This window comes from Phyllobates terribilis, unplaced genomic scaffold (assembly GCF_046119375.1).
Source record: "Phyllobates terribilis strain yellow unplaced genomic scaffold, ASM4611937v1 Scaffold_2__4_contigs__length_985480577, whole genome shotgun sequence".
Lineage (NCBI taxonomy): Eukaryota > Metazoa > Chordata > Amphibia > Anura > Dendrobatidae > Phyllobates > Phyllobates terribilis.
Window position 1 is genome coordinate 363,364,830 of NW_027362762.1, and position 18,985 is coordinate 363,383,814.

Sequence of the window (18,985 nt, forward strand, 5' to 3'; positions counted from 1 at the left end):
CCCTCATCCCTATCCTGGTATGCATGGCACCCCTCATCCTTATCCTGGTATGCATGGCACCCCTCATCCTCACCCTGGTATGTATGGCCCCCTCATCCTTATCCTAGTATGCATGGTCCCCCTAATCCCCATCAGGCTGCACATAAAAAATAAACACTCCTACTCACCTTTCTTCTCTCTCTTCCAGCGCTGCATTCTGTCTGCCAGCACTGATCTCTACATGTGAGCCGCCCATGACATCACTGCCATGCGCTGCTCACAAGGAGAGATCAGCTGCCGGACGTCACTGCTCCCCACTGTAATGCACACGCCCGGGCTGAGTGGCGTGTGCGTGTGTATGTGTTGATTCCACTGTGCCATGAACCGGAGAGTGCCTGGAGGGGCGTAACTAAGTATCTGCCCGATCCGACCAAGGTCGCACAACGGCATACAACGCCAGTGCACCAGGGAGGAACCGAGCAGAGGGACCAGGGTCTACTCCAGGTCAGACTCCGGACACGGCTGTTGACCCACACCGGGGAATACAGGAACAGGCAGACTAGAGCGCAGGCTGGGTAGGGTCCAGTACAGACTGGGAGACAAATTCGAAACCGCAGACGCGGTGGACAGGGCAGAGCGAAGCGAAACCGCAGACGCGGTGGACAAGGCTGAGCAAAGCGAAACCGCAGACGCGGTGGACAAGGCAAAGCAAAGCGAAACCGCAGACGCGGTGGACAGAGCTGAGCAAAGCAAAACCGCAGATGCGGTGGACAGAGCTGAGCAAAGCGAAACCGCAGACGCGGTGGACAGGGCTGAGCAAAGCGAAACCGCAGACGCGGTGGACAGGGCTGAGCAAAGCGAAACCGCAGACGCGGTGGACAGGGCTGAGCAAAGCGAAACCGCAGACGCGGTGGACAGGGCTGAGCAAAGCGAAACCGCAGACGCGGTGGACAGGGCTGAGCAAAGCGAAACCGCAGACGCGGTGGACAGGGCTGAGCAAAGAGAAACCGCAGACGCGGTGGACAGGGCTGAGCAAAGCGAAACCGCAGACGCGGTGGACAGGGCTGAGCAAAGCGAAACCGCAGACGCGGTGGACAGGGCTGAGCAAAGCGAAACCGCAGACGTGGTGGACAGGGCTGAGCAAAGCGAAACCGCAGACGCGGTGGACAGGGCTGAGCAAAGCGAAACCGCAGACGTGGTGGACAGGGCTGAGCAAAGCGAAACCGCAGACGCGGTGGACAGGACTGAGCAAAGCGAAACCGCAGACGCGGTGGACAGGGCTGAGCAAAGCGAAACCGCAGACACGGTGGACAGGGCTGAGCAAAGCGATACCGCAGACGCGGTGGGCAGAGCTGAGCAAAGCGAAACCGCAGACGCGGTGGACAGGGCTGAGCAAAGCGAAACCGCTGACGCGGAGGGGACAGGGCTCTGTTCACACGGAACAGACTGGAAGGGAAAGGCAGAACCAGATACACACAGGATACTTACAATGAAGTAGAGAGTGGACTCCAAACTCACAAACGGGAGTACAAAGACAACGAGTAGGAGATAGGTACGGGATCAGATTCTGCAAGAAAAGGGAAGGTACGGACATAGAGAAAAACAGATAACAGGCTAGAAGAGTATACAAACAAGAGCAGGCAAGATACAGGAACGGGTCTAGGTATGCGGCCCCTAGAAGGCGGAGATAACAGGCTAGGAGCGAGTTCACACTGGCCTGGAAATACAGCCTCCAGGATAGGCAGAAGACAACAGGCTAGAGAGCGTGTACAGACTGCAGGTTAGAGTACACAGGTAGGACACAGTACAGACACGGGAAAAAATACTGCAAGACAGGTAACATACACAGGACCTGGCATGTCAGAGACAAAAAGCCAACTGACAGGGCAAGATGCTCAGGCATGGGTTAATTGGAGCAGCTGGTTTAAATACCAGGTGACAGACCGCAATAGGCTGAGGACGCACAAGGGGTGTGCCTGCAGCAGGTACAAAAAGCAGGAAGTGATCGGGCGCCGCCCTTATGCAGCAGAAACAGAGACAAACAAACAGCATGGAGGGAAGCCAGAGAGACATTCTAAATTGGAGATCAAGTGCGCTCTCTTGCACAGTGGGAGATGGACCACTATGCAAGGATGCCGCCAGGTATGTTACACCCACGTTGGGACTGTGTGCGCGGGGAGCAGTGACTTCATGCTCCTTAATAGCCGGCACACAGCTGCTGCTGCTGCCGAGCGGTCGCGTGTGCCCGCTGTTAAAGGGGCATGAATATTCACCCCCTCCCCACGCCCATGGGCTTGGAGAGGGGGTGACTATTCATGCCCTGTAATAGCGGGCACACGCGATCGCCCGGCAGCAGCAGGAGCCGTGCTGCTGATACACTGTGTGACGCTATAAAGGAGCATAAATATTCAGTGCTCCCCACGCCTATGGGTGTGGGGAGCAGTGAATATTCATTTTCTTTAGCAGCGGGGACAATGTAGGCCGCAGCAGGCGGCTGCTGCCTCCTGTGCCCTGCTCCTCCGCCGCAACTGCTCCCCCCAGCACAGTATATATATATATATATATATATATATATATATATATATATATACCCCACCCCAGCAACATTTGGACTATAAGACGCACCCCCCATTTTCCTCCAAAATTTTGGAGGAAAAAAGTGCGTCTTATAGTCCGAAAAATACGGTAATTATTTTCTATTTGTTTTCAATAGGCAAGAAGAAATCAGAGTAGGTCCACTTTGCTTTCGAAATGGGTACTTTGGAATTGATTTAGATTCTATAGCAATGAATAGATTATTTTGGTATACGAGATCCTTTACTTTTTTGACAAAATATAGATTGATCACCTGTAAAATCTAAGCTTTTATGGTCAGCAGGGTCCTGTCTCTTCTCTTACATACAAGCTCTTATGGTAATTAGGGTCCTTGCTCTCTTCTGTAGAGTGTGAGCTCTTTTGATCAGTTGGCTCCTTTCTCTTCTGTAGTGTGTTATCTATTATGGTCAATGATGTCATCTACCGCTCTCTCCCCTATAGAGTGTAAGTAAGCTCTTATGGTCAGGGTGAGGTTACCTCTCTCTCAACTGTAGAGTGTAGGACATTATGTTTAGTGGGTTCCTCTCTCTTTCTTCTGTAATGTGTAAGCTCTTATAATGAGAAGGTTCCTCTCACTTCCCCTCATGGTCGGCAGGTCCTCTCTCCTATAGAGTGTAAACTCTTATAGTATTTGGGGTTCTCTCTCTCTCTCTCATCTCCACCATGTGTATTTTACAAGCATTTACAAGCTTTCCAGTATTGAGATTCGCTACAATCAAATGGTCTGGGAAGATTTGGCAAATTCGAATTTCTAAAGATCTGTTCATCTCTGCCTTTTACCCAATAAATATGTATAGTTAGAGTACAGCAGCTGCATGAAATTCACAGTATACTACTTTATTTCAAAATCAGCAAGTCACAAGTACAAGAGTCTTTCTCATGGTGCCACCTAATACATTCAAGAGGCTGGAGGTTGATTGACATGTCATGTGTAGGGCACAGATAGTTCTAATGCTAGTCCTTATGGTAGAAGATTAAAAAGATGCATCCTAACTGCATTCTAAACTGTTCTATAGACCCATTCTAGAAATAATATGATTATTAATAAATATATTGTAAACATGTAGGGGAGGCCTATTAATACTGCTGCAGGCCAAATTCATAAACTCTGCGTTAATGAACTAGTGTGAGCTAAAAGCTATACCGATTGATTCCAAGCCTTGCTAGCTATCAATGAAGTGTTGCAGGAAAACATTAGTTAATGAATGATGTTCAGCTCATCTTTATGGTCACAACCAGTTTTAAGACACAAGAAGAACCCGGTGACTTCAAATGGGGTTTCTCAGGTTTCCACGTGCAGGTGATATCCTAGCCTAAATATGGGCATACTTTTATTACAATGCCATTTTTACTGTGCACAAATATTCTAAGCTTGGGCATTCTTTGTTGAACATAGACATAACAGTATGTTTTTTTGTGATTGTGTTTTTTTTTTCTAATTAAACATGAATTTCCTGCTTGGATTATTGTTATGGGTCATTTTACAGCTGTTGTGTGTTGCCAAGCAAGAAGTCGGACCGAAGAGAGAGTAGAAATATTGTTGACTGGTGTTGTCCCCGGTCAGACTGCTATGCCAGAGTCGAGTCAAGAAATAAAATCTATGGAAAGGACGCCACTTGTACAAGAGGAAGTACAAGTTAGCAACGGTTAGTTCATAATGCATACTATTATTTCCTACAGTACGAATTAAAATCTGAGGTCAAAATTATACATTTTATATTACCAGGCTATAACTATTTATGTCTCTGCAAATAGCTGGACTTCTGTAAAACATTCGGAATAAAGTACTTATTCATTGAATATTACAACTGGAATGAATTTAGTCTTCTAAAAAGAATACATGAGAATCTCACATCTCACAAAATGCATTTACTTTAAGTAGATTTATGAGGTTAGAAAACAAGACTGCTTTCCTGCAGAAGCAGTTTTGTCCATAGATTGTTGCCCCATAAACCTAAATAAAAATGAAATTTAGAAATGAAGGCTACAAGTAGATAGAAGATAATCTTGCCCCCAATATTTACCAATCTTCTGGATTTTCTGTATGTTTCTGAAACAGTTTTATAGAAATCCTGCAGGTAACACAGGGATGAATCTCCTATTGATCTGCTTCATTTTCCGTTTGAGACTCATGGAGGGGGTAAAACTCAAAAAGGTCAGAGGTCAACAATATTTATATGTGTAATATAATTGGCCCTGGTGTCTCACAAAGGAAAATATATTGTGCATGTATGTGTTCCAATATTGTGTGAAATTACGCAATGACAATCAGGAATAGATGAACTCTGCCAATCACAATGTCTGTACATGATATAAATTCATCTTTATATGTATGTCTGTACAACTAGTTTCAGGGTTGGTCTAACCCCTTCTTCAGGTTTCTGAAATGCTTTGTACAGCCATACAATATAGATGGTTATACATTAATGATAGATCTGGTTATTGCCGGAATCATAAGCACCCATCTGACCCTTCCAATTATTATTGCTGGATCTCAGCACTTTATTATACTTCATGATTTGGGCGCACACAGGAGACTGGTTTACAGGTTGAAGGGGAAGCTGAGAGGAATGAGGATATACCCTCATGACTATGTACAGATTTGGACTGGGGTGCCAAGGGCCCACCATTGACTCTAGGGCCCACTGTTAAGCTACATGCAAATATTAGATTACCCTAATTCATAAATGTACCTATGTTTCCATATATTAGTGAACTGGGTGATTTGTTAAATGAATGGCCAGATGCTGCTTTTCTGTACTTAGTGAATTAAGTCTATTTGTGTCAACTACTGGTCATGCAGAAGGGTGGGGGGCCACTCCTGCACAGGGGCCCACTGGGGAATTCTCCTGTCCCCCGAGGGCTTGTCCTTGCCTGACTATGCACAATTCAGTCAGGTGAGCATATCCTCTATTACGCTTTTTCATTTTTATTATTAGCGTTATTACACCATGAAGTTCTCTCTATATTCATAAGCCATACTGTACATGTTCTGCACTGCAAATTATGTTGGTACTATAAAGTCAGTGGGAACAAATGTATTTATTTAAGTTGCTGATAGAGCTACAAAATGTTCCTTTGCACCGTACAGAGATTGTCATCAAGTACATCAATCCAAATCTCCAATGGGCTCAGGCTCCAAACATGAGGACTGCCAACAAACACTATTATGTTACAACATGTATGTTGTCTTTGGTTGGTTTCACATCGAGGACCTCAGCAAAAGAAAATGTTTTTATAAAGTTTCTCCTGCAGCAAGAGTTTTGCTTCCGTTAAAAATGTAAAAACTTTTTTTTCTGCTTGTTCAGCCATATGAAAATAAGTGTAAACTTTAGATCTTGTTAGCATTACAAAATGTGCGCAAGAAATGTTCAAATATTCTACTTTGAAATGTGATAAAACGCAGTCTCTTCGTTTTTCGCCTGCAGAATTGTTCTGCTGTTGCTTTGATTCATACTTCAGTGTCTTCGCAAACAATGACAACTCTGTGGGGTTATTAATTAGTGCCCTTTGGTGCAAATTTAAGTGCTGTTACTTAATCGTCTCTACTATGTCACTTTAATGTACATCTTCATAGCAAGAGACTATTGCATTCTTGACTTGAATTAATTACCAACAGAACAGCTTGAGGTACAGTAGTAAGAATAAAATTATATTTAATGCATCTGCAGCATGGTATTTTATTTAAACAAGCGTCCTTGGGTATTTCTGCACAGAGAGAGAAATAATCTTGCCATTGGTATCAGAGTCTATTTATGCCACCGCAATAAAACTTGTTTACGAATTCTAGTGTTTGGATGAAAAGGCAGGTATTGATTGGAGCATGACATCCTTCCAGGCTAAGAGACTAATAATGAAATGCTCTGACACATACGAGTCCAGAGTCATTTAAAATGATGACAGATTCCATAATGTAGTTGGTAGCATTATAATAGTACTAGTCATATATAAATGTGATGCTTGTCATAAAATCATCTGTAGCGCAGTCATACTTTGTTAGCCACCAGTTTAAATATGCATGAAAAAATGTACCGCACCATATGTGACTTTCGTGTTAAAATCACATATGTGTCTTTTGTGTTATGAGGCAATTTTCCAGTTCATAAATAGGGTGGAATAATTGCAAAGTAGAGAAATGTAAACAGGCACATCTGTAATCCAGTATTTTAGCCACTTAGCCAAGAATAAACCCCAGAGATGCTCAATAATATCAAGCATGTCAGGCAACATTGGTTGAATAAACATAGTCAACATAATTAAACGGGAAGAATTATGGAAAATGATTAGGCAGGTAAAACCTGAGAGAGGCTGAGACATCTTTTACAATGCAGTAATGTTTATGGTTGATTGTTTTTAGTAGGACTGAAAATATAATTTTATGTTGTTAATAATGCAGTTGGAGAAGAGTTATATTGGGTAAACACATACAATTGTGTGTCCTTTCACATGGAATTTATTCCTCTCATCACATGTCAAATTAGTAGAATATTGGATGGATAGTGCTAGTAAAATTCAGTAAAGTGTAACTACAGTACAGTTATCCATCAGGAATGTGATCATCAAGGTGTCAAAAATATTTGACTTCCAGAACTATTGTATGTTAGTAGTCATACATTAGCTCATAATTTAAATACACACGTTAAAATAATGTGTTCCTTCAAGTTACAATTTTAAAGGGAACCTGTCACACTGTGCAAGCAATTTGATCTGCTGGTAGACAGCAGAAAGCAGAAGCTACACTGACTAATACATAGATTTGTGGAAAAAGATTAATTGTAACTAAATTCCTGCTCATTTTGGGTTAAGGAGTCAATGGAGTCATATTATTTCTATATGCACGCTTGTACATTGAAAGCTGTCACAAGTAGAGATGAGTGATGAGTAAGTATGTTCTGTTAACCCTTTCTGCAAGCATGCTCGGATGCTCGCCGAGTATCTTCAGCATGCTCGAGTGTTATGTTTTAGTCCGTCCGTGCTCATGATTTGCAACTGTTTGACAGCTTTAATACATGTGAGGAATACCTAAGAAACAGGCATTCCTCACATGTATTAACCCCTTAACAACATTAAAAGTACTAATACGCATCTGTGCCCTGGGACTTAAGAGCCAGACCCGTATTAGTACGTCATCGCGATCGCGCGCGCACACAGGCTGTGTGGGCACGATCGCCGCCGGGTGTCAGCTGATTGTCACAGCTGACACCCGGTACTATGTGCAGGGAGCGGTCCCGCACCGCTCCCAGCACATTAACCCCCGCAATGCTGCGATCGAAGTCGATTGCAGCATTGCGGTGGCAAGGGGAGGTGATCGCAGATACTCACCTCCTCTTCCGGCCTCCAGCGCTGTCTGCCGTGGCTTCCAGGATGTTGCCATGACGACCCGATGTCGTCATGACAACATCTGGGTCACCAGACAGCAGGAAGATTTTTTGGACATGCGCAGTGCATCTCCAAACTATCCTCTCCCTGTCCAGCGCTGAAAGTCCCAGAGTGGGACAGAGTTAAGAAGTGTAAAAACTGTCAGAAAGTGGAAAAAAAAAAATATTTAAAAAAAAATCAAAAAAATAATCCACCAAAAATAAAAATATAATGTACCCATCAATAAATATTATTATAAAAAAAACAAAAAAAACTCAATAAAAGTACACATATTTGGTATCGCCGCGTCTGGAACAACCTGACCTATAAAACTGTCCCACTAGTTAACCCCTTCAGTGAACACGGTAAAAAAAAAAAAAAAAAAAAACGAAGCAAAAAAACAATGCTTTATCATCATACCGCCAAACAAAAAATGGAATAACACGCGATCAAAAAGACGAATATAAATAAAAATGGTACCGCTGAAAACGTCATCTCGTCCTGCAAAAAACAAGCTGCCATAAAGCTCCATCAGCCGAAAAATAAAAAAGTTATAGCTCTCAGAATAAAGCTATGTTAAAAAATATTTTTTTCTATAAAATTGCTTTTATTATGTAAAAGTGCAAAACATAGAAAAACAATATAAATGTGGTACTGCTGTAAACGTACTGACCCGAAGAATAAAGCTGCCTTATCAATTTTACCACACGCGGAACAGAATAAAAAAAATCGAAAAAAACAATTCCTGAATTGTTGTTTTTTGTTTATTCTGCCTCCCGAAAATCGGAAGAGAAAGCGATCAAAAAATGTCACGTGCCTGAAAATGGCACCAATAACAATGTCAACTCATCAAGCAAAAAACAAGCCATCACATGACTGTCTACCAAAATCTGGAAAAATTATAGCTCTCAAAATATGGCGATGCAATAACTAGATTTTACAAAAAATGGGTCTTTTAGTGTGTGACAGCTGTCAATCATAAAACCCCCATATGATTCTGGTATCACTGTAATCGCACCGACCCGAAGAATAAAGTCGTCTAATCACTTATACCACACGAGGAACGGCGTTAAAAGTAAACTCTCAGGTTAGGGTTGGGCTAGGGTTAGGGCTGGGTTTGGGGTTAGGGTTGTGATGGGTTTGGGATTTTTTTCAAAAGTAAGAAAAAAAGATGACGATATGGCGACTAGTGTTGAGCGCAAGTGCTCGCTACTTGAGTTTGCATCGGGTGCTCGGGTATGCATTGAGTATCGTGGGTATTTGAGTGACATGCTCGAGTCTCCGCCCCATATGCTCCGCGGCCAAAAAAACTTTGCGGGGATTGCCTGCCATGCACGAGCGATCCCCGCATGTTTTTTTTTGGGTGTATAATAACCGTGAAACATGCGGGGCAGGGACTCGAGCATGTCACTCGAGCACACGCAGTACATGGTGCATACCTGAGTACCCGATGCCAACTCAAGTAGCGAGCACTTGCGCTCAAGACTAATGACAACTTATTCGATATGATGACCTAATGTTATCAAATTCTTTGTCATACCTCTGGGTTCAAAATGTTCACTATACACCTTAATAAAATCCTTGAGGGGTATAGTTTCCAAAATGGGGTCACTTGTGGGGGAGCTCCACTGTTTAGGCACATCAGGGGCTCTCCAAACCCGACATGGTGTCCGCTAACAAATTGAATGGAAAATCGGCTCAAATTGTTAGCGGACGCCATGTTGCGTTTGGAGAGCCCCTGCGTGCCTAAACATTGGAGCTCCCCCACAAGTGACCCCATTTTGGAAACTAGACCCACCAAGGCACCTATCTAGATGCATAGTGAGCACTTGGAACCCCCAGGTGCTTCACAAATTGATTCGTAAAAATGAAAAAGTGTTTTTTTTTCCACTTTTTCATTTTTATGAATCAATTTGTGAAGCACCTGGGGATTCCAAGTGCTCACTATGCATCTAGATAGGTGCCTTGGGGGGTCTAGTTTCCAAAATGGGGTCACTTGTAGGGGAGCTCCAATGTTTAGACACACAGGGGCTCTCCAAATGTGACATGGTGTCCACTAACAAATTGGAACCATGTCGCATTTGGAGAGCCCCTGTGTGCCTAAACATTGGAGCTCCCCCACAAGTGACCCCATTTTGGAAACTAGACCACCCAAGGCACCTATCTAGATGCATAGTGAGCACTTGGAACCCCCAGGGGCTTCACAAATTGATTCGTAAAAATGAAAAAGTGGAAAAAAAAAAACTTTTTCATTTTTACTAATCAATTTGTGAAGCACCTGGGGGTTCCAAGTGCTCACTATGCATCTAGATAGGTGCCTTGGGGGGTCTAGTTTCCAAAATGAGGTCACTTGTGGGGGAGCTCCAATGTTTAGGCACATCAGGGGCTCTCCAAACTCAACATGGCGTCCGCTAATTATTCAAGCAAATTTTACAATCAAAAAGTCAAATGGCTCTTCTTCCCTTCTGAGCCCTGCCGTGTGCCCAAACAGTGGTTTTTCCCCACATATATGGGGTATCTGCGTGCCCAGGGGAAATTGCACAACAAATTTTGGGGTCCACTTTTTCTTGTTACCCGTGTGAAAATAAGAAATATTGGGTCTAAAGTAACATTTTTTTGAAAAAAGTTAAATGTTCATTTTTTTCTTCCACATTCAAAAAATTCCTGTGAAGCACCTGAAGGGTTAATAAAGTTCTTGAATGTGGTTTTGAGCACCTTGAGGGGTGCAGTTTTTAGAATGGTGTAATTTGGGGTATTTTCTGTCATAAAGACCTCTCAAAGTGACTTCAAATGTGATGTGGTCCCTAAAAAAATGGTTTTGTAAATTTTGTTGGAAAAATGAGAAATCGCTGGTCAACTTTTAACCCTTATAGCTCCCTAACAAAAAAAAATGTTGGTTCCAAAATTGTGCTGATGTAAGTACACATGTGGGAAATGTTATTTATTAAGTATTTTGTGTGACATATCTCTCTGATTTAAGGGCATAAAAATTCAAATTTTGAAAATTGCTAAATTTTCAAACTTTTCGCCAAATTTCCATTTTTTTCACAAATAAACGCAAGTGATATCGAAGAAATTTTACCAAAATCATGAAGTACAATATGTCACGAAAAAACAGTCTCAGAATCAGGGGGATCCATTGAAGCGTTCCAGAGTAATTACCTCATAAAGTGACAGTGGTCAGAATTGTAAAAATTGGCCCGGTCATTAACGTGCAAACCACCCTCGGGGGTTAAGGGGTTAAAGCTGTCAAACAGTCAGAAATCATGAGCATGGAGTGACGAAAACATAAAACCTGAGCACACTGAAGATACTCGGAAAACACCCGAGCATGCTCATAAATCATGAGTAACGAGCATGCTCGCTCATCACTAGTCACTATTGCTGATTAGGACCACCCATTTGACTTTAAGACCATTTTCTCAGATCTGGGTTTCACTGTCTGAAAATGCAGCATAATGTATGGACTGGCCGGAGGTCACCTGGCCCAAACCCAACAGCCTCATAGGTATATACGAGGCTTTAGAGTTCGAATCAGTAAACTTGCAGTCAGTCTCTGAGATCCGAGTATGGACCACTAAACAAGGGTGTGTGAAACTGGCCTTAAGACAAGAATGAACAGGGATTTCATTGACTAAGATACAAGTTAGAGAATTACTGAGCAGAATGATTGATCAAGCAACACTTAGGGATATCTAGTTATCTAATAAAATAGCAAATCACAGAGAAAAAGATACTTTAACACATAACCTTTAGTTATTATGCTAAAATAATTCCATGTAGGCTAACAATCCCAATACTATAATGTTTACCCAAAGATTACCATGTCATATACATTTACTATGGTAGTTATGGTAAAAAGAAATGTGTAAAAAGGGGAAAGCTAATAAAAATTATTGAAGGAGTTTGTACTTACTCAGATAGGTCATGGTCTCATAATAGAGCGTTACTAAGTGGCTGAATAACACAATTCAGATTGAGATCAGAGAAAGATTCCAATCCAAAAATCCACAGTGAGTGGAAAAGAAAATATACTATTCAGGTTATTCTGCCCTCCAATACCCTATCAAACGTAATGCTGACATTAAATCTCCCAAGACACAATTCCGATGGTAGTGTGGCTAGCTTCTTCAGTAGGATAATATATATATTAGAGGCCAAAAGTATAACCAAAATAACTATAGCCCGTTTGGAGCATAAGTTAATAGTGCCGATGTGCCAAAGTACATTAGTAAAGAACACATGTGAAATACAGGACCAGTTCAGTTGCCAGTGGCACAGGTTAGTACACAGTTTCACAGCAATTTTACATGGTTGTGAATGATATATTTGGTATATAAATATATAGACAACTAATGCCCACCCTCCAAAATACTGTTCGTTATTCAAAAGGAGATTAACCCCTTAAGGACCGAGCCACTTTGTAGGTTAATGACCGGGCCAATTTTTTCAATTCTGACCATTGTCACTTTATTAGGTAATAACTCTGGAACACTTCAACGGATCTCCCTGATTCGGAGATTGTTTTTTCATGACATATTGTACTTCATGATACTGGTAAAATTTCTTCGATATGACTTGCATTTATTTGTAAAAAAATATGGAAATTTGGTGAAAATTTTGAAAAGTTTGCAATTTTCAAACTTTGAATTGTTATGCCCTGAAATCAGAGAGATACAGTACAGACCAAAAGTTTGGACACACCTTCTCATTTAAAGATTTTTCTGTATTTTCATGACTTTGAAAATTGTACATTCACACTGAAGGCATCAAAACTATGATGATATTATATATCTTATATTCTAGGTTCTTCAAAGTAGCCACCTTTTGCTTTGATGACTGCTTTGCACACTCTTAGCATTCTCTTGATCAACTTCAAGAGGTAGTCGCCGGAAATGGTTTTCACTTCACAGGTGTGCCATGTCAGGTTTAATAAGTGGGATTTCTTGCCTTATAAAAGGGGTTGGGACCATCAGTTGTGTTGTGCAGAAGTCAGGTGGATACACAGCTGATAGTCCTACTGAATAGACTGTTAGAATTTGTATTATGGCAAGAAAAAAGCAGCTAAGTAAAGAAAAATGAGTGGTCATCATTACTTTAAGTAATGAAGGTCAGTCAGTCCGAAAAATTGGGCAAACTTTGAATGTGTCCCCAAGTGCAGTTGCAAAAACCATCAAGCGCTACAAAGAAACTGGCTCACATGAGGACCACCCCAGGAAAGGAAGACCAAGAGTCACCTCTGCTTTTGAGGATAAGTTTATCTGAGTCACCAGCCTCAGAAATCGCAGGTTAACAGCAGCTCAGATTAGAGACCAGGTCAATGCCACACAGAGTTCTAGCAGCAGACACATCTCTACAACAACTGTTAAGAGGAGACTTTGTGCATCAGGCCTTCATGGTAAAATAGCTGCTAGGAAACCACTGCTAAGGACAGGCAACAAGCAGAAGAGACTTGTTTGGGCTAAAGAACACAAGGAATGGACATTAGACCAGTGGAAATCTGTGCTTTGGTCTGATGAGTCCAAATTTGAGATCTTTGGTTCCAACCACCGTGTCTTTGTGCGACGCAGAAAAGGTGAAGCTCATCAAGAGAATGCCAAGAGTGTGCAAAGCAGTCATCAAAGCAAAAGGTGGCTACTTTGAAGAACCTAGAATATAAGACATATTTTCAGTTGTTTCACACTTTTTTGTTAAGTATATAATTCCACATGTGTTAATTCATAGTTTTGATGCCTTCAGTGTGAATGTACAATTTTCAAAGTCATGAAAATACAGAAAAAACTTTAAATGAGAAGGTGTGTCCAAACTTTTGGTCTGTACTGTATGTCACACAAAATAGTTAATAAATAACATTTCACACATGTGTACTTTATATCAGTGCAATTTTGGGGGAAAAAAAATGTTGTTAGGAAGTTATAAGGGTTAAAAGTTGACCAGCGATTTCTCATTTTTCTAACAAAATTTACAAAACAATTTTTTTTAGGGACCACATCACATTTGAAGTGACTTTGATGTGCCTACATGACAGAAAATACCCAAAAGTGACACCATTCCAAAAACTGCACCCCTCAAGGTGCTCAAAACCACATTCAAGAAGTTTATTAACCCTTCAGGTGCTACACAGGAACTGACGCAATGAGGAAAAAAAAATTAACATTTAACTTTTTTTCACAAAAAATTAAATTTAGATCCAATTTTTTTTTTCACAATGGTAACAGATAAAAATGGACCCCAAAATGTATTGTGCAATTTCTCCTGAGCATGCTGATACTCAATATGTGCTGGAAAACCACTGTTTGTGCACACGACAGGGCTCAGAAGGGACGTAGCGCCATTTGACTTTTTGAATTCAAAATTTTCTTGAATATTTAGCGGACGCCATGTCGCATTTGGAGAGCCCCTCATGTACCTAAACAGTGGAAACCCCCCACAAGTGACCCCATTTTGGAAACTAGACCCCTCAATGAACTTATTTAGATGTGTGGGGAGCACTTTGAACCTCGAGGTACTTCACAGAAGTTTATAACATATAGCCGTGAAAATAAAAAAATCACAAACATTTTCTTTTAGCCCCAAATTTTTTATTTTTGCAAAGGTAACAGGAGAAAATGGACACAAAAAGTTGTTTTGCAATTTCTCCTGAACATGCTGATACCCCATATGTAGTGGAAAATCACTGTTTGGGCACATGGTAGGGCTCGGAAGGAACAGAGCGCCATTTGACTGTTTGAATTCAAAATTTGCTGGAATAATCTGCGAACGCCATGTCGCATTTGGAGAGCCCCTGATGTGCCTAAACAGCGGAAACCCCCCACAAGTGACCCTATTTTGGAAACTAGACCCCTCAATGAACTTATCTAGATGTGTGGTGAGCACTTTGAACCCCCATGTGCTTCACAGAAGTTTATAACGTAGAACCATGAAAATAAAAAATCACAAAAATTTTCTTTTAGCCCTAATTTTTTTATTTTTACAAGGGTAACAGGAGAAAATGGACCTCAAAAGTTGTGCAATTTCTCCTGAATAAGCTGATACCCTATATGTGGATGAAAACCACTGTTTGAGCGTATGGCAGGGTTCGGAAGGGAAGGAGTGCCATTTGACTTTTTGAACACAAAATTGGCTGGAATCTAGAGCAGATGCTATGTCGCATTTAGAAGAGCCCCTGATGTGCCTAAACAGCGGAAACCCCCCACAAGTGGCCACATTTTGGAAACTAGACCCCCCAATTAACATATCTATATGTTTGGGGAGCACTTTGAACCCCCAGGTGCTTCACAGAAGTTTATAACGTAGAGCCGTGAAAATAAAAAAATCACAAAAATGTTCTTTTTGCCCCAAATTTTTTATTTTCACAACGGTAACAGGAGAAAATGGACCTCAAAAGTTGTTCTGCAATTTCTTCAGATCACGCCAATACCCTACATGTAATTGGGAACTACTTTTGAGGCACATTGCAAAGGTCAGAAAGGAAGGGGCACCATATTATAGTGCAGCTTTTACTGTTGTGGTTTGCATGTGACATGACCCACTGGGAGATCCCCTGAGGTGCCAGAACAGCAGATTCCCTCATAAATGGCCCCATTTTTTAAACCACACCTCTAAATGAATTCATCTAGGGGTGCAGTGATCATACTGACACCAAGGATGTGTCACAGAATTTTATACCATTGGACAATGAGGAAAAAATAATTACATTTTTACCGCAAAAATTTTGTTTTAACCCTAGATTTTACATTTTAACCCTGGGATAATGGATAAAAATGGCACCAAAATTTGTCCCATAATTTCTGCTGAATGTGGCAACACCTCATGTGGCTGTACAGTACTGCTTAGCCACACGGCGAGACTCGAGAGGGACGGACCGCTATTTGCCTGCTGGAGCGCAGATTTTCCTAGAATAGTTTGCGGACTCCATATACAAAGCCCCTAAGTGCTAGAAGAGCAGAATCCCCCCTCAAGTGACCCCATTTTTAAAATTATACCCCTGCCAAACATGTGGACACTAAATGTGGTTTAGACACACTGTGGTGCTCAGAAGGGAGGGGGGATTTGGATTTGGGAGCGCAGAATTTGCTGAATTTCTTTTGGAGGGTGAAGAGCCATTTTGCTTTTCCAGAGCCGTTGTACTACCAGTAACGTGGAAGCCCCCTATATTTCCATTAACACATGACAGACCTGAGTGTGGGCTTTTTATGTGAAGCTTTTATTGGGAACATTTTACATAACATTTTGGATTACATTTATCCGGCGCTCTACGCTGAGCACTTACTTTGGGGTTTCCATCTAAATCTCCCAATGACGTGATTCAGATGAAACCCCTGAGGGATCCATTCACTATAATTAGATGAGGCAGCAGAGTTACTCTGGACTCCGTCTGGCCGCTGTTCAACGTTGTCCTTCTTTTCAGAGGTGCACAAAACTGTGGCCGACCACGCTTTTATCTATGCCTAAAAAGATGGACACAGCCAAATCATAGGTCAGACGGCGTCCACAGTGCCTCCATCTGCCTCATTATAGGGAATCTTCCCCCTTGGGTTAGGTCTGAATCACTTTATTTCAGAGATTTACACAGAAACCCCGGTGTAAGCGCTCAGCGTAGAGTGCAGGATAAATGTGCGCTGAGCCTTACTGCGATCTTTGGGAGGCAGAATAAACAAATCAGCAGCAGGTGAAGAATTGGTTTCATTTATTTTTTACACCGTTCCTCATGCAGGGCACCAATCTGAAGGCATAAGGAGCTCCCAGCCCTCTGCCTTGCCTCCTGAATGCTGCGATCGCGCTCGATTGCAGCATTTAGGGGATTAACAGCCAGGGGTGGCGCTGACACTGCTCCTGGCTGTTTAGTGCCGGAGCTCTGTCACTGGCAGCGCTGAGCTCCGGCACTGATCAGGCAGGAGAGGCTGAAATTTCAGCTTCTCCTGCGCGATCATGCTGTGATCGGTCAGTCAGATTGACTGACCGATCACAGCGATCTAGGTGCAGGGACTGACGGCATTGGTCCCTGCACCTCTGCTCCTGCCGCTCTGCTGTCTGTGACAGCTGTCGGTACTGAACTGTCACTGCGTGTTTATGGATAACCCGTCATGGTGCGCAAACGTGCATCCAGCCATGATGAGTTATCCCCTTCATTGGTCGTTAAGGGCTTAAGCAGGTCAAAGGTCTGAGTTGCAATAACAAATGGCTTGATGCTGAAATATAGACCTGACTCAAAGACAAACTGTGGTGCATATTTATAGGTGTTTAAAAGTGAGTAAATCCTGTTTGTGAATTATGGAAAATCAGTAATATTGCAATCACCGTACCCTTTCCGGTGTCATAATGGCAAATCATTCTTTTGGTGCCCAAACACACATATCAAAACAGCGTGGTAGGTGATATCCTGTCATACACATGAGACCAGCCTAAATGTATCGTGTCATACATCTTAGTGGATGTAGGTGGTGTGCCAAGGTTCAGAGCACAGTGCTGTAATTATGGCTCAAGCGAAGCACAACGCTCATACCACACACAATGTGCATGTGTGCCTTAAAGGGGTTGTGCCATCATAAAGAATACTTTTATCCAAGCAGAAAAGGTGGAAATAAATGGTTTTGTAATTTACATTTATTAAAAATTAGGCTCCGCTCAATAAATACCAAGCTATTATCTTCTGAAGTATGCTCCCTAGCGTCCCCTGGTATTTTCTCACCCAGAGGGGGGTTGGGAGACTCACTGACACACTTCCATGGCAATCTGCTCCCTGCACTGTCAGACTTGTATAAGGGAGATTACGTTGTACGCACTGGGGGTGGGGAGTTGGGGAGAGTCGGACCTCTTAATGATGACAGGAACTGTGCAAATCGACCAGCTGATCGCTCACTACAAGAACAGAATAACTCCAGGGGGCTCTACAGAGCATACATCAGAAGATAAAAGCTTGGTATTTATTGAATAAAGCATAATTTTTAATAAATGTAAATTTCGAAACCATTTTATTCCACCTTTTCTGCTTGGTTAAAAGTATTCTTTATGGTGGTACAACCCCTTTTTTAGGTGCAAGTGGAGCACCGATGCTCACAACCAGGTCGTAAAGCCACTAGCCAATATATACACAGTCTAAAAGGTAAAAATCAAGTTGAAGTCACTTTTACACATGCCCCTTTACCAAATTAATAACATGCTATGATCATTAGTATTTTCTTTTCAACTCACTGTGGATTATATCCGGATTGGAGCCTTTCCCTAATCTCAGTTTGGATTGTGTTATTATCAGCCACATCAGTTTATTCCCTTTTTACACATTTATTTTTACTGTAACTAACACAGTATTTCTATGTGACACGGAAATCATTTGGTACATATTATGGCATTGAGATTCTTAGCTTACATGAATTATTTTAGTATGATCATTAAAAGCTATCTTTTGAAAGATTCTTTTCTCTGAGATTTGCTAAAATGCAAGTCAGACTTTATTCACACATTAGCATTTTGGTTGGAATTTCATCATTATTTGTTAATGAAAACCAGGATTGGTATCAAAACACAGAGCAGGTGTAAATCTATCCCTTATAGATTTCATATATGAATTGTCTACTATTATTGATGCAAAATACTAATCAAACACTAATGTGTTAAATAGGCCTTATACTTAATCTTTTTCCACAAACCTATATTTAAACCTGTTTAGCTTTTTTCTTTCTAAAGGCGTATTAGAAAAAATGTTATTCCTTAGTCTCTTAGCAATATTTATGTAGTGTACTGTGCATGTGTTAAAATAGTTCCTCATTGCCATCTACTCCCTTTCCCAGCAAAGCATTGATCTTCTTCTGAATCATGTAACTGCAGTTCAGATTTTCTGAATCATACAGCAGCTTCTGTGTAAACTTGAAATAGCTTTTTATATAGTTTATAAGTTTATAAGAGTCTTAATACGATTTTCATAAACTTATATTGAGAGCAAATTCTGGTCCACACAGAAGACGGCATGTGAGCTCGCTAGTCTAAATTGTCATCACGTGGTTCAGAAGAGGCATATCTAAAATTGGCAATGGTTGCTCACTTTTCTTTGCAG

At 41.6% G+C, this 18,985-nt stretch overlaps 1 protein-coding gene across 2 annotated transcripts in view; it reads left to right on the plus strand.

The window, feature by feature from the left end:
• The window catches only part of CFAP47 (cilia and flagella associated protein 47), a 1,117,227-nt gene that overhangs the window by 822,246 nt on the left and 275,996 nt on the right, over positions 1 to 18,985 (plus strand). For both annotated transcript variants that reach the window (XM_073664712.1, XM_073664711.1), the window contains exon 61: positions 4,062 to 4,220. In XM_073664712.1, the coding sequence (XP_073520813.1) occupies positions 4,062 to 4,220 (159 nt within the window). The remainder of the gene's footprint in view (positions 1 to 4,061; positions 4,221 to 18,985) is intronic.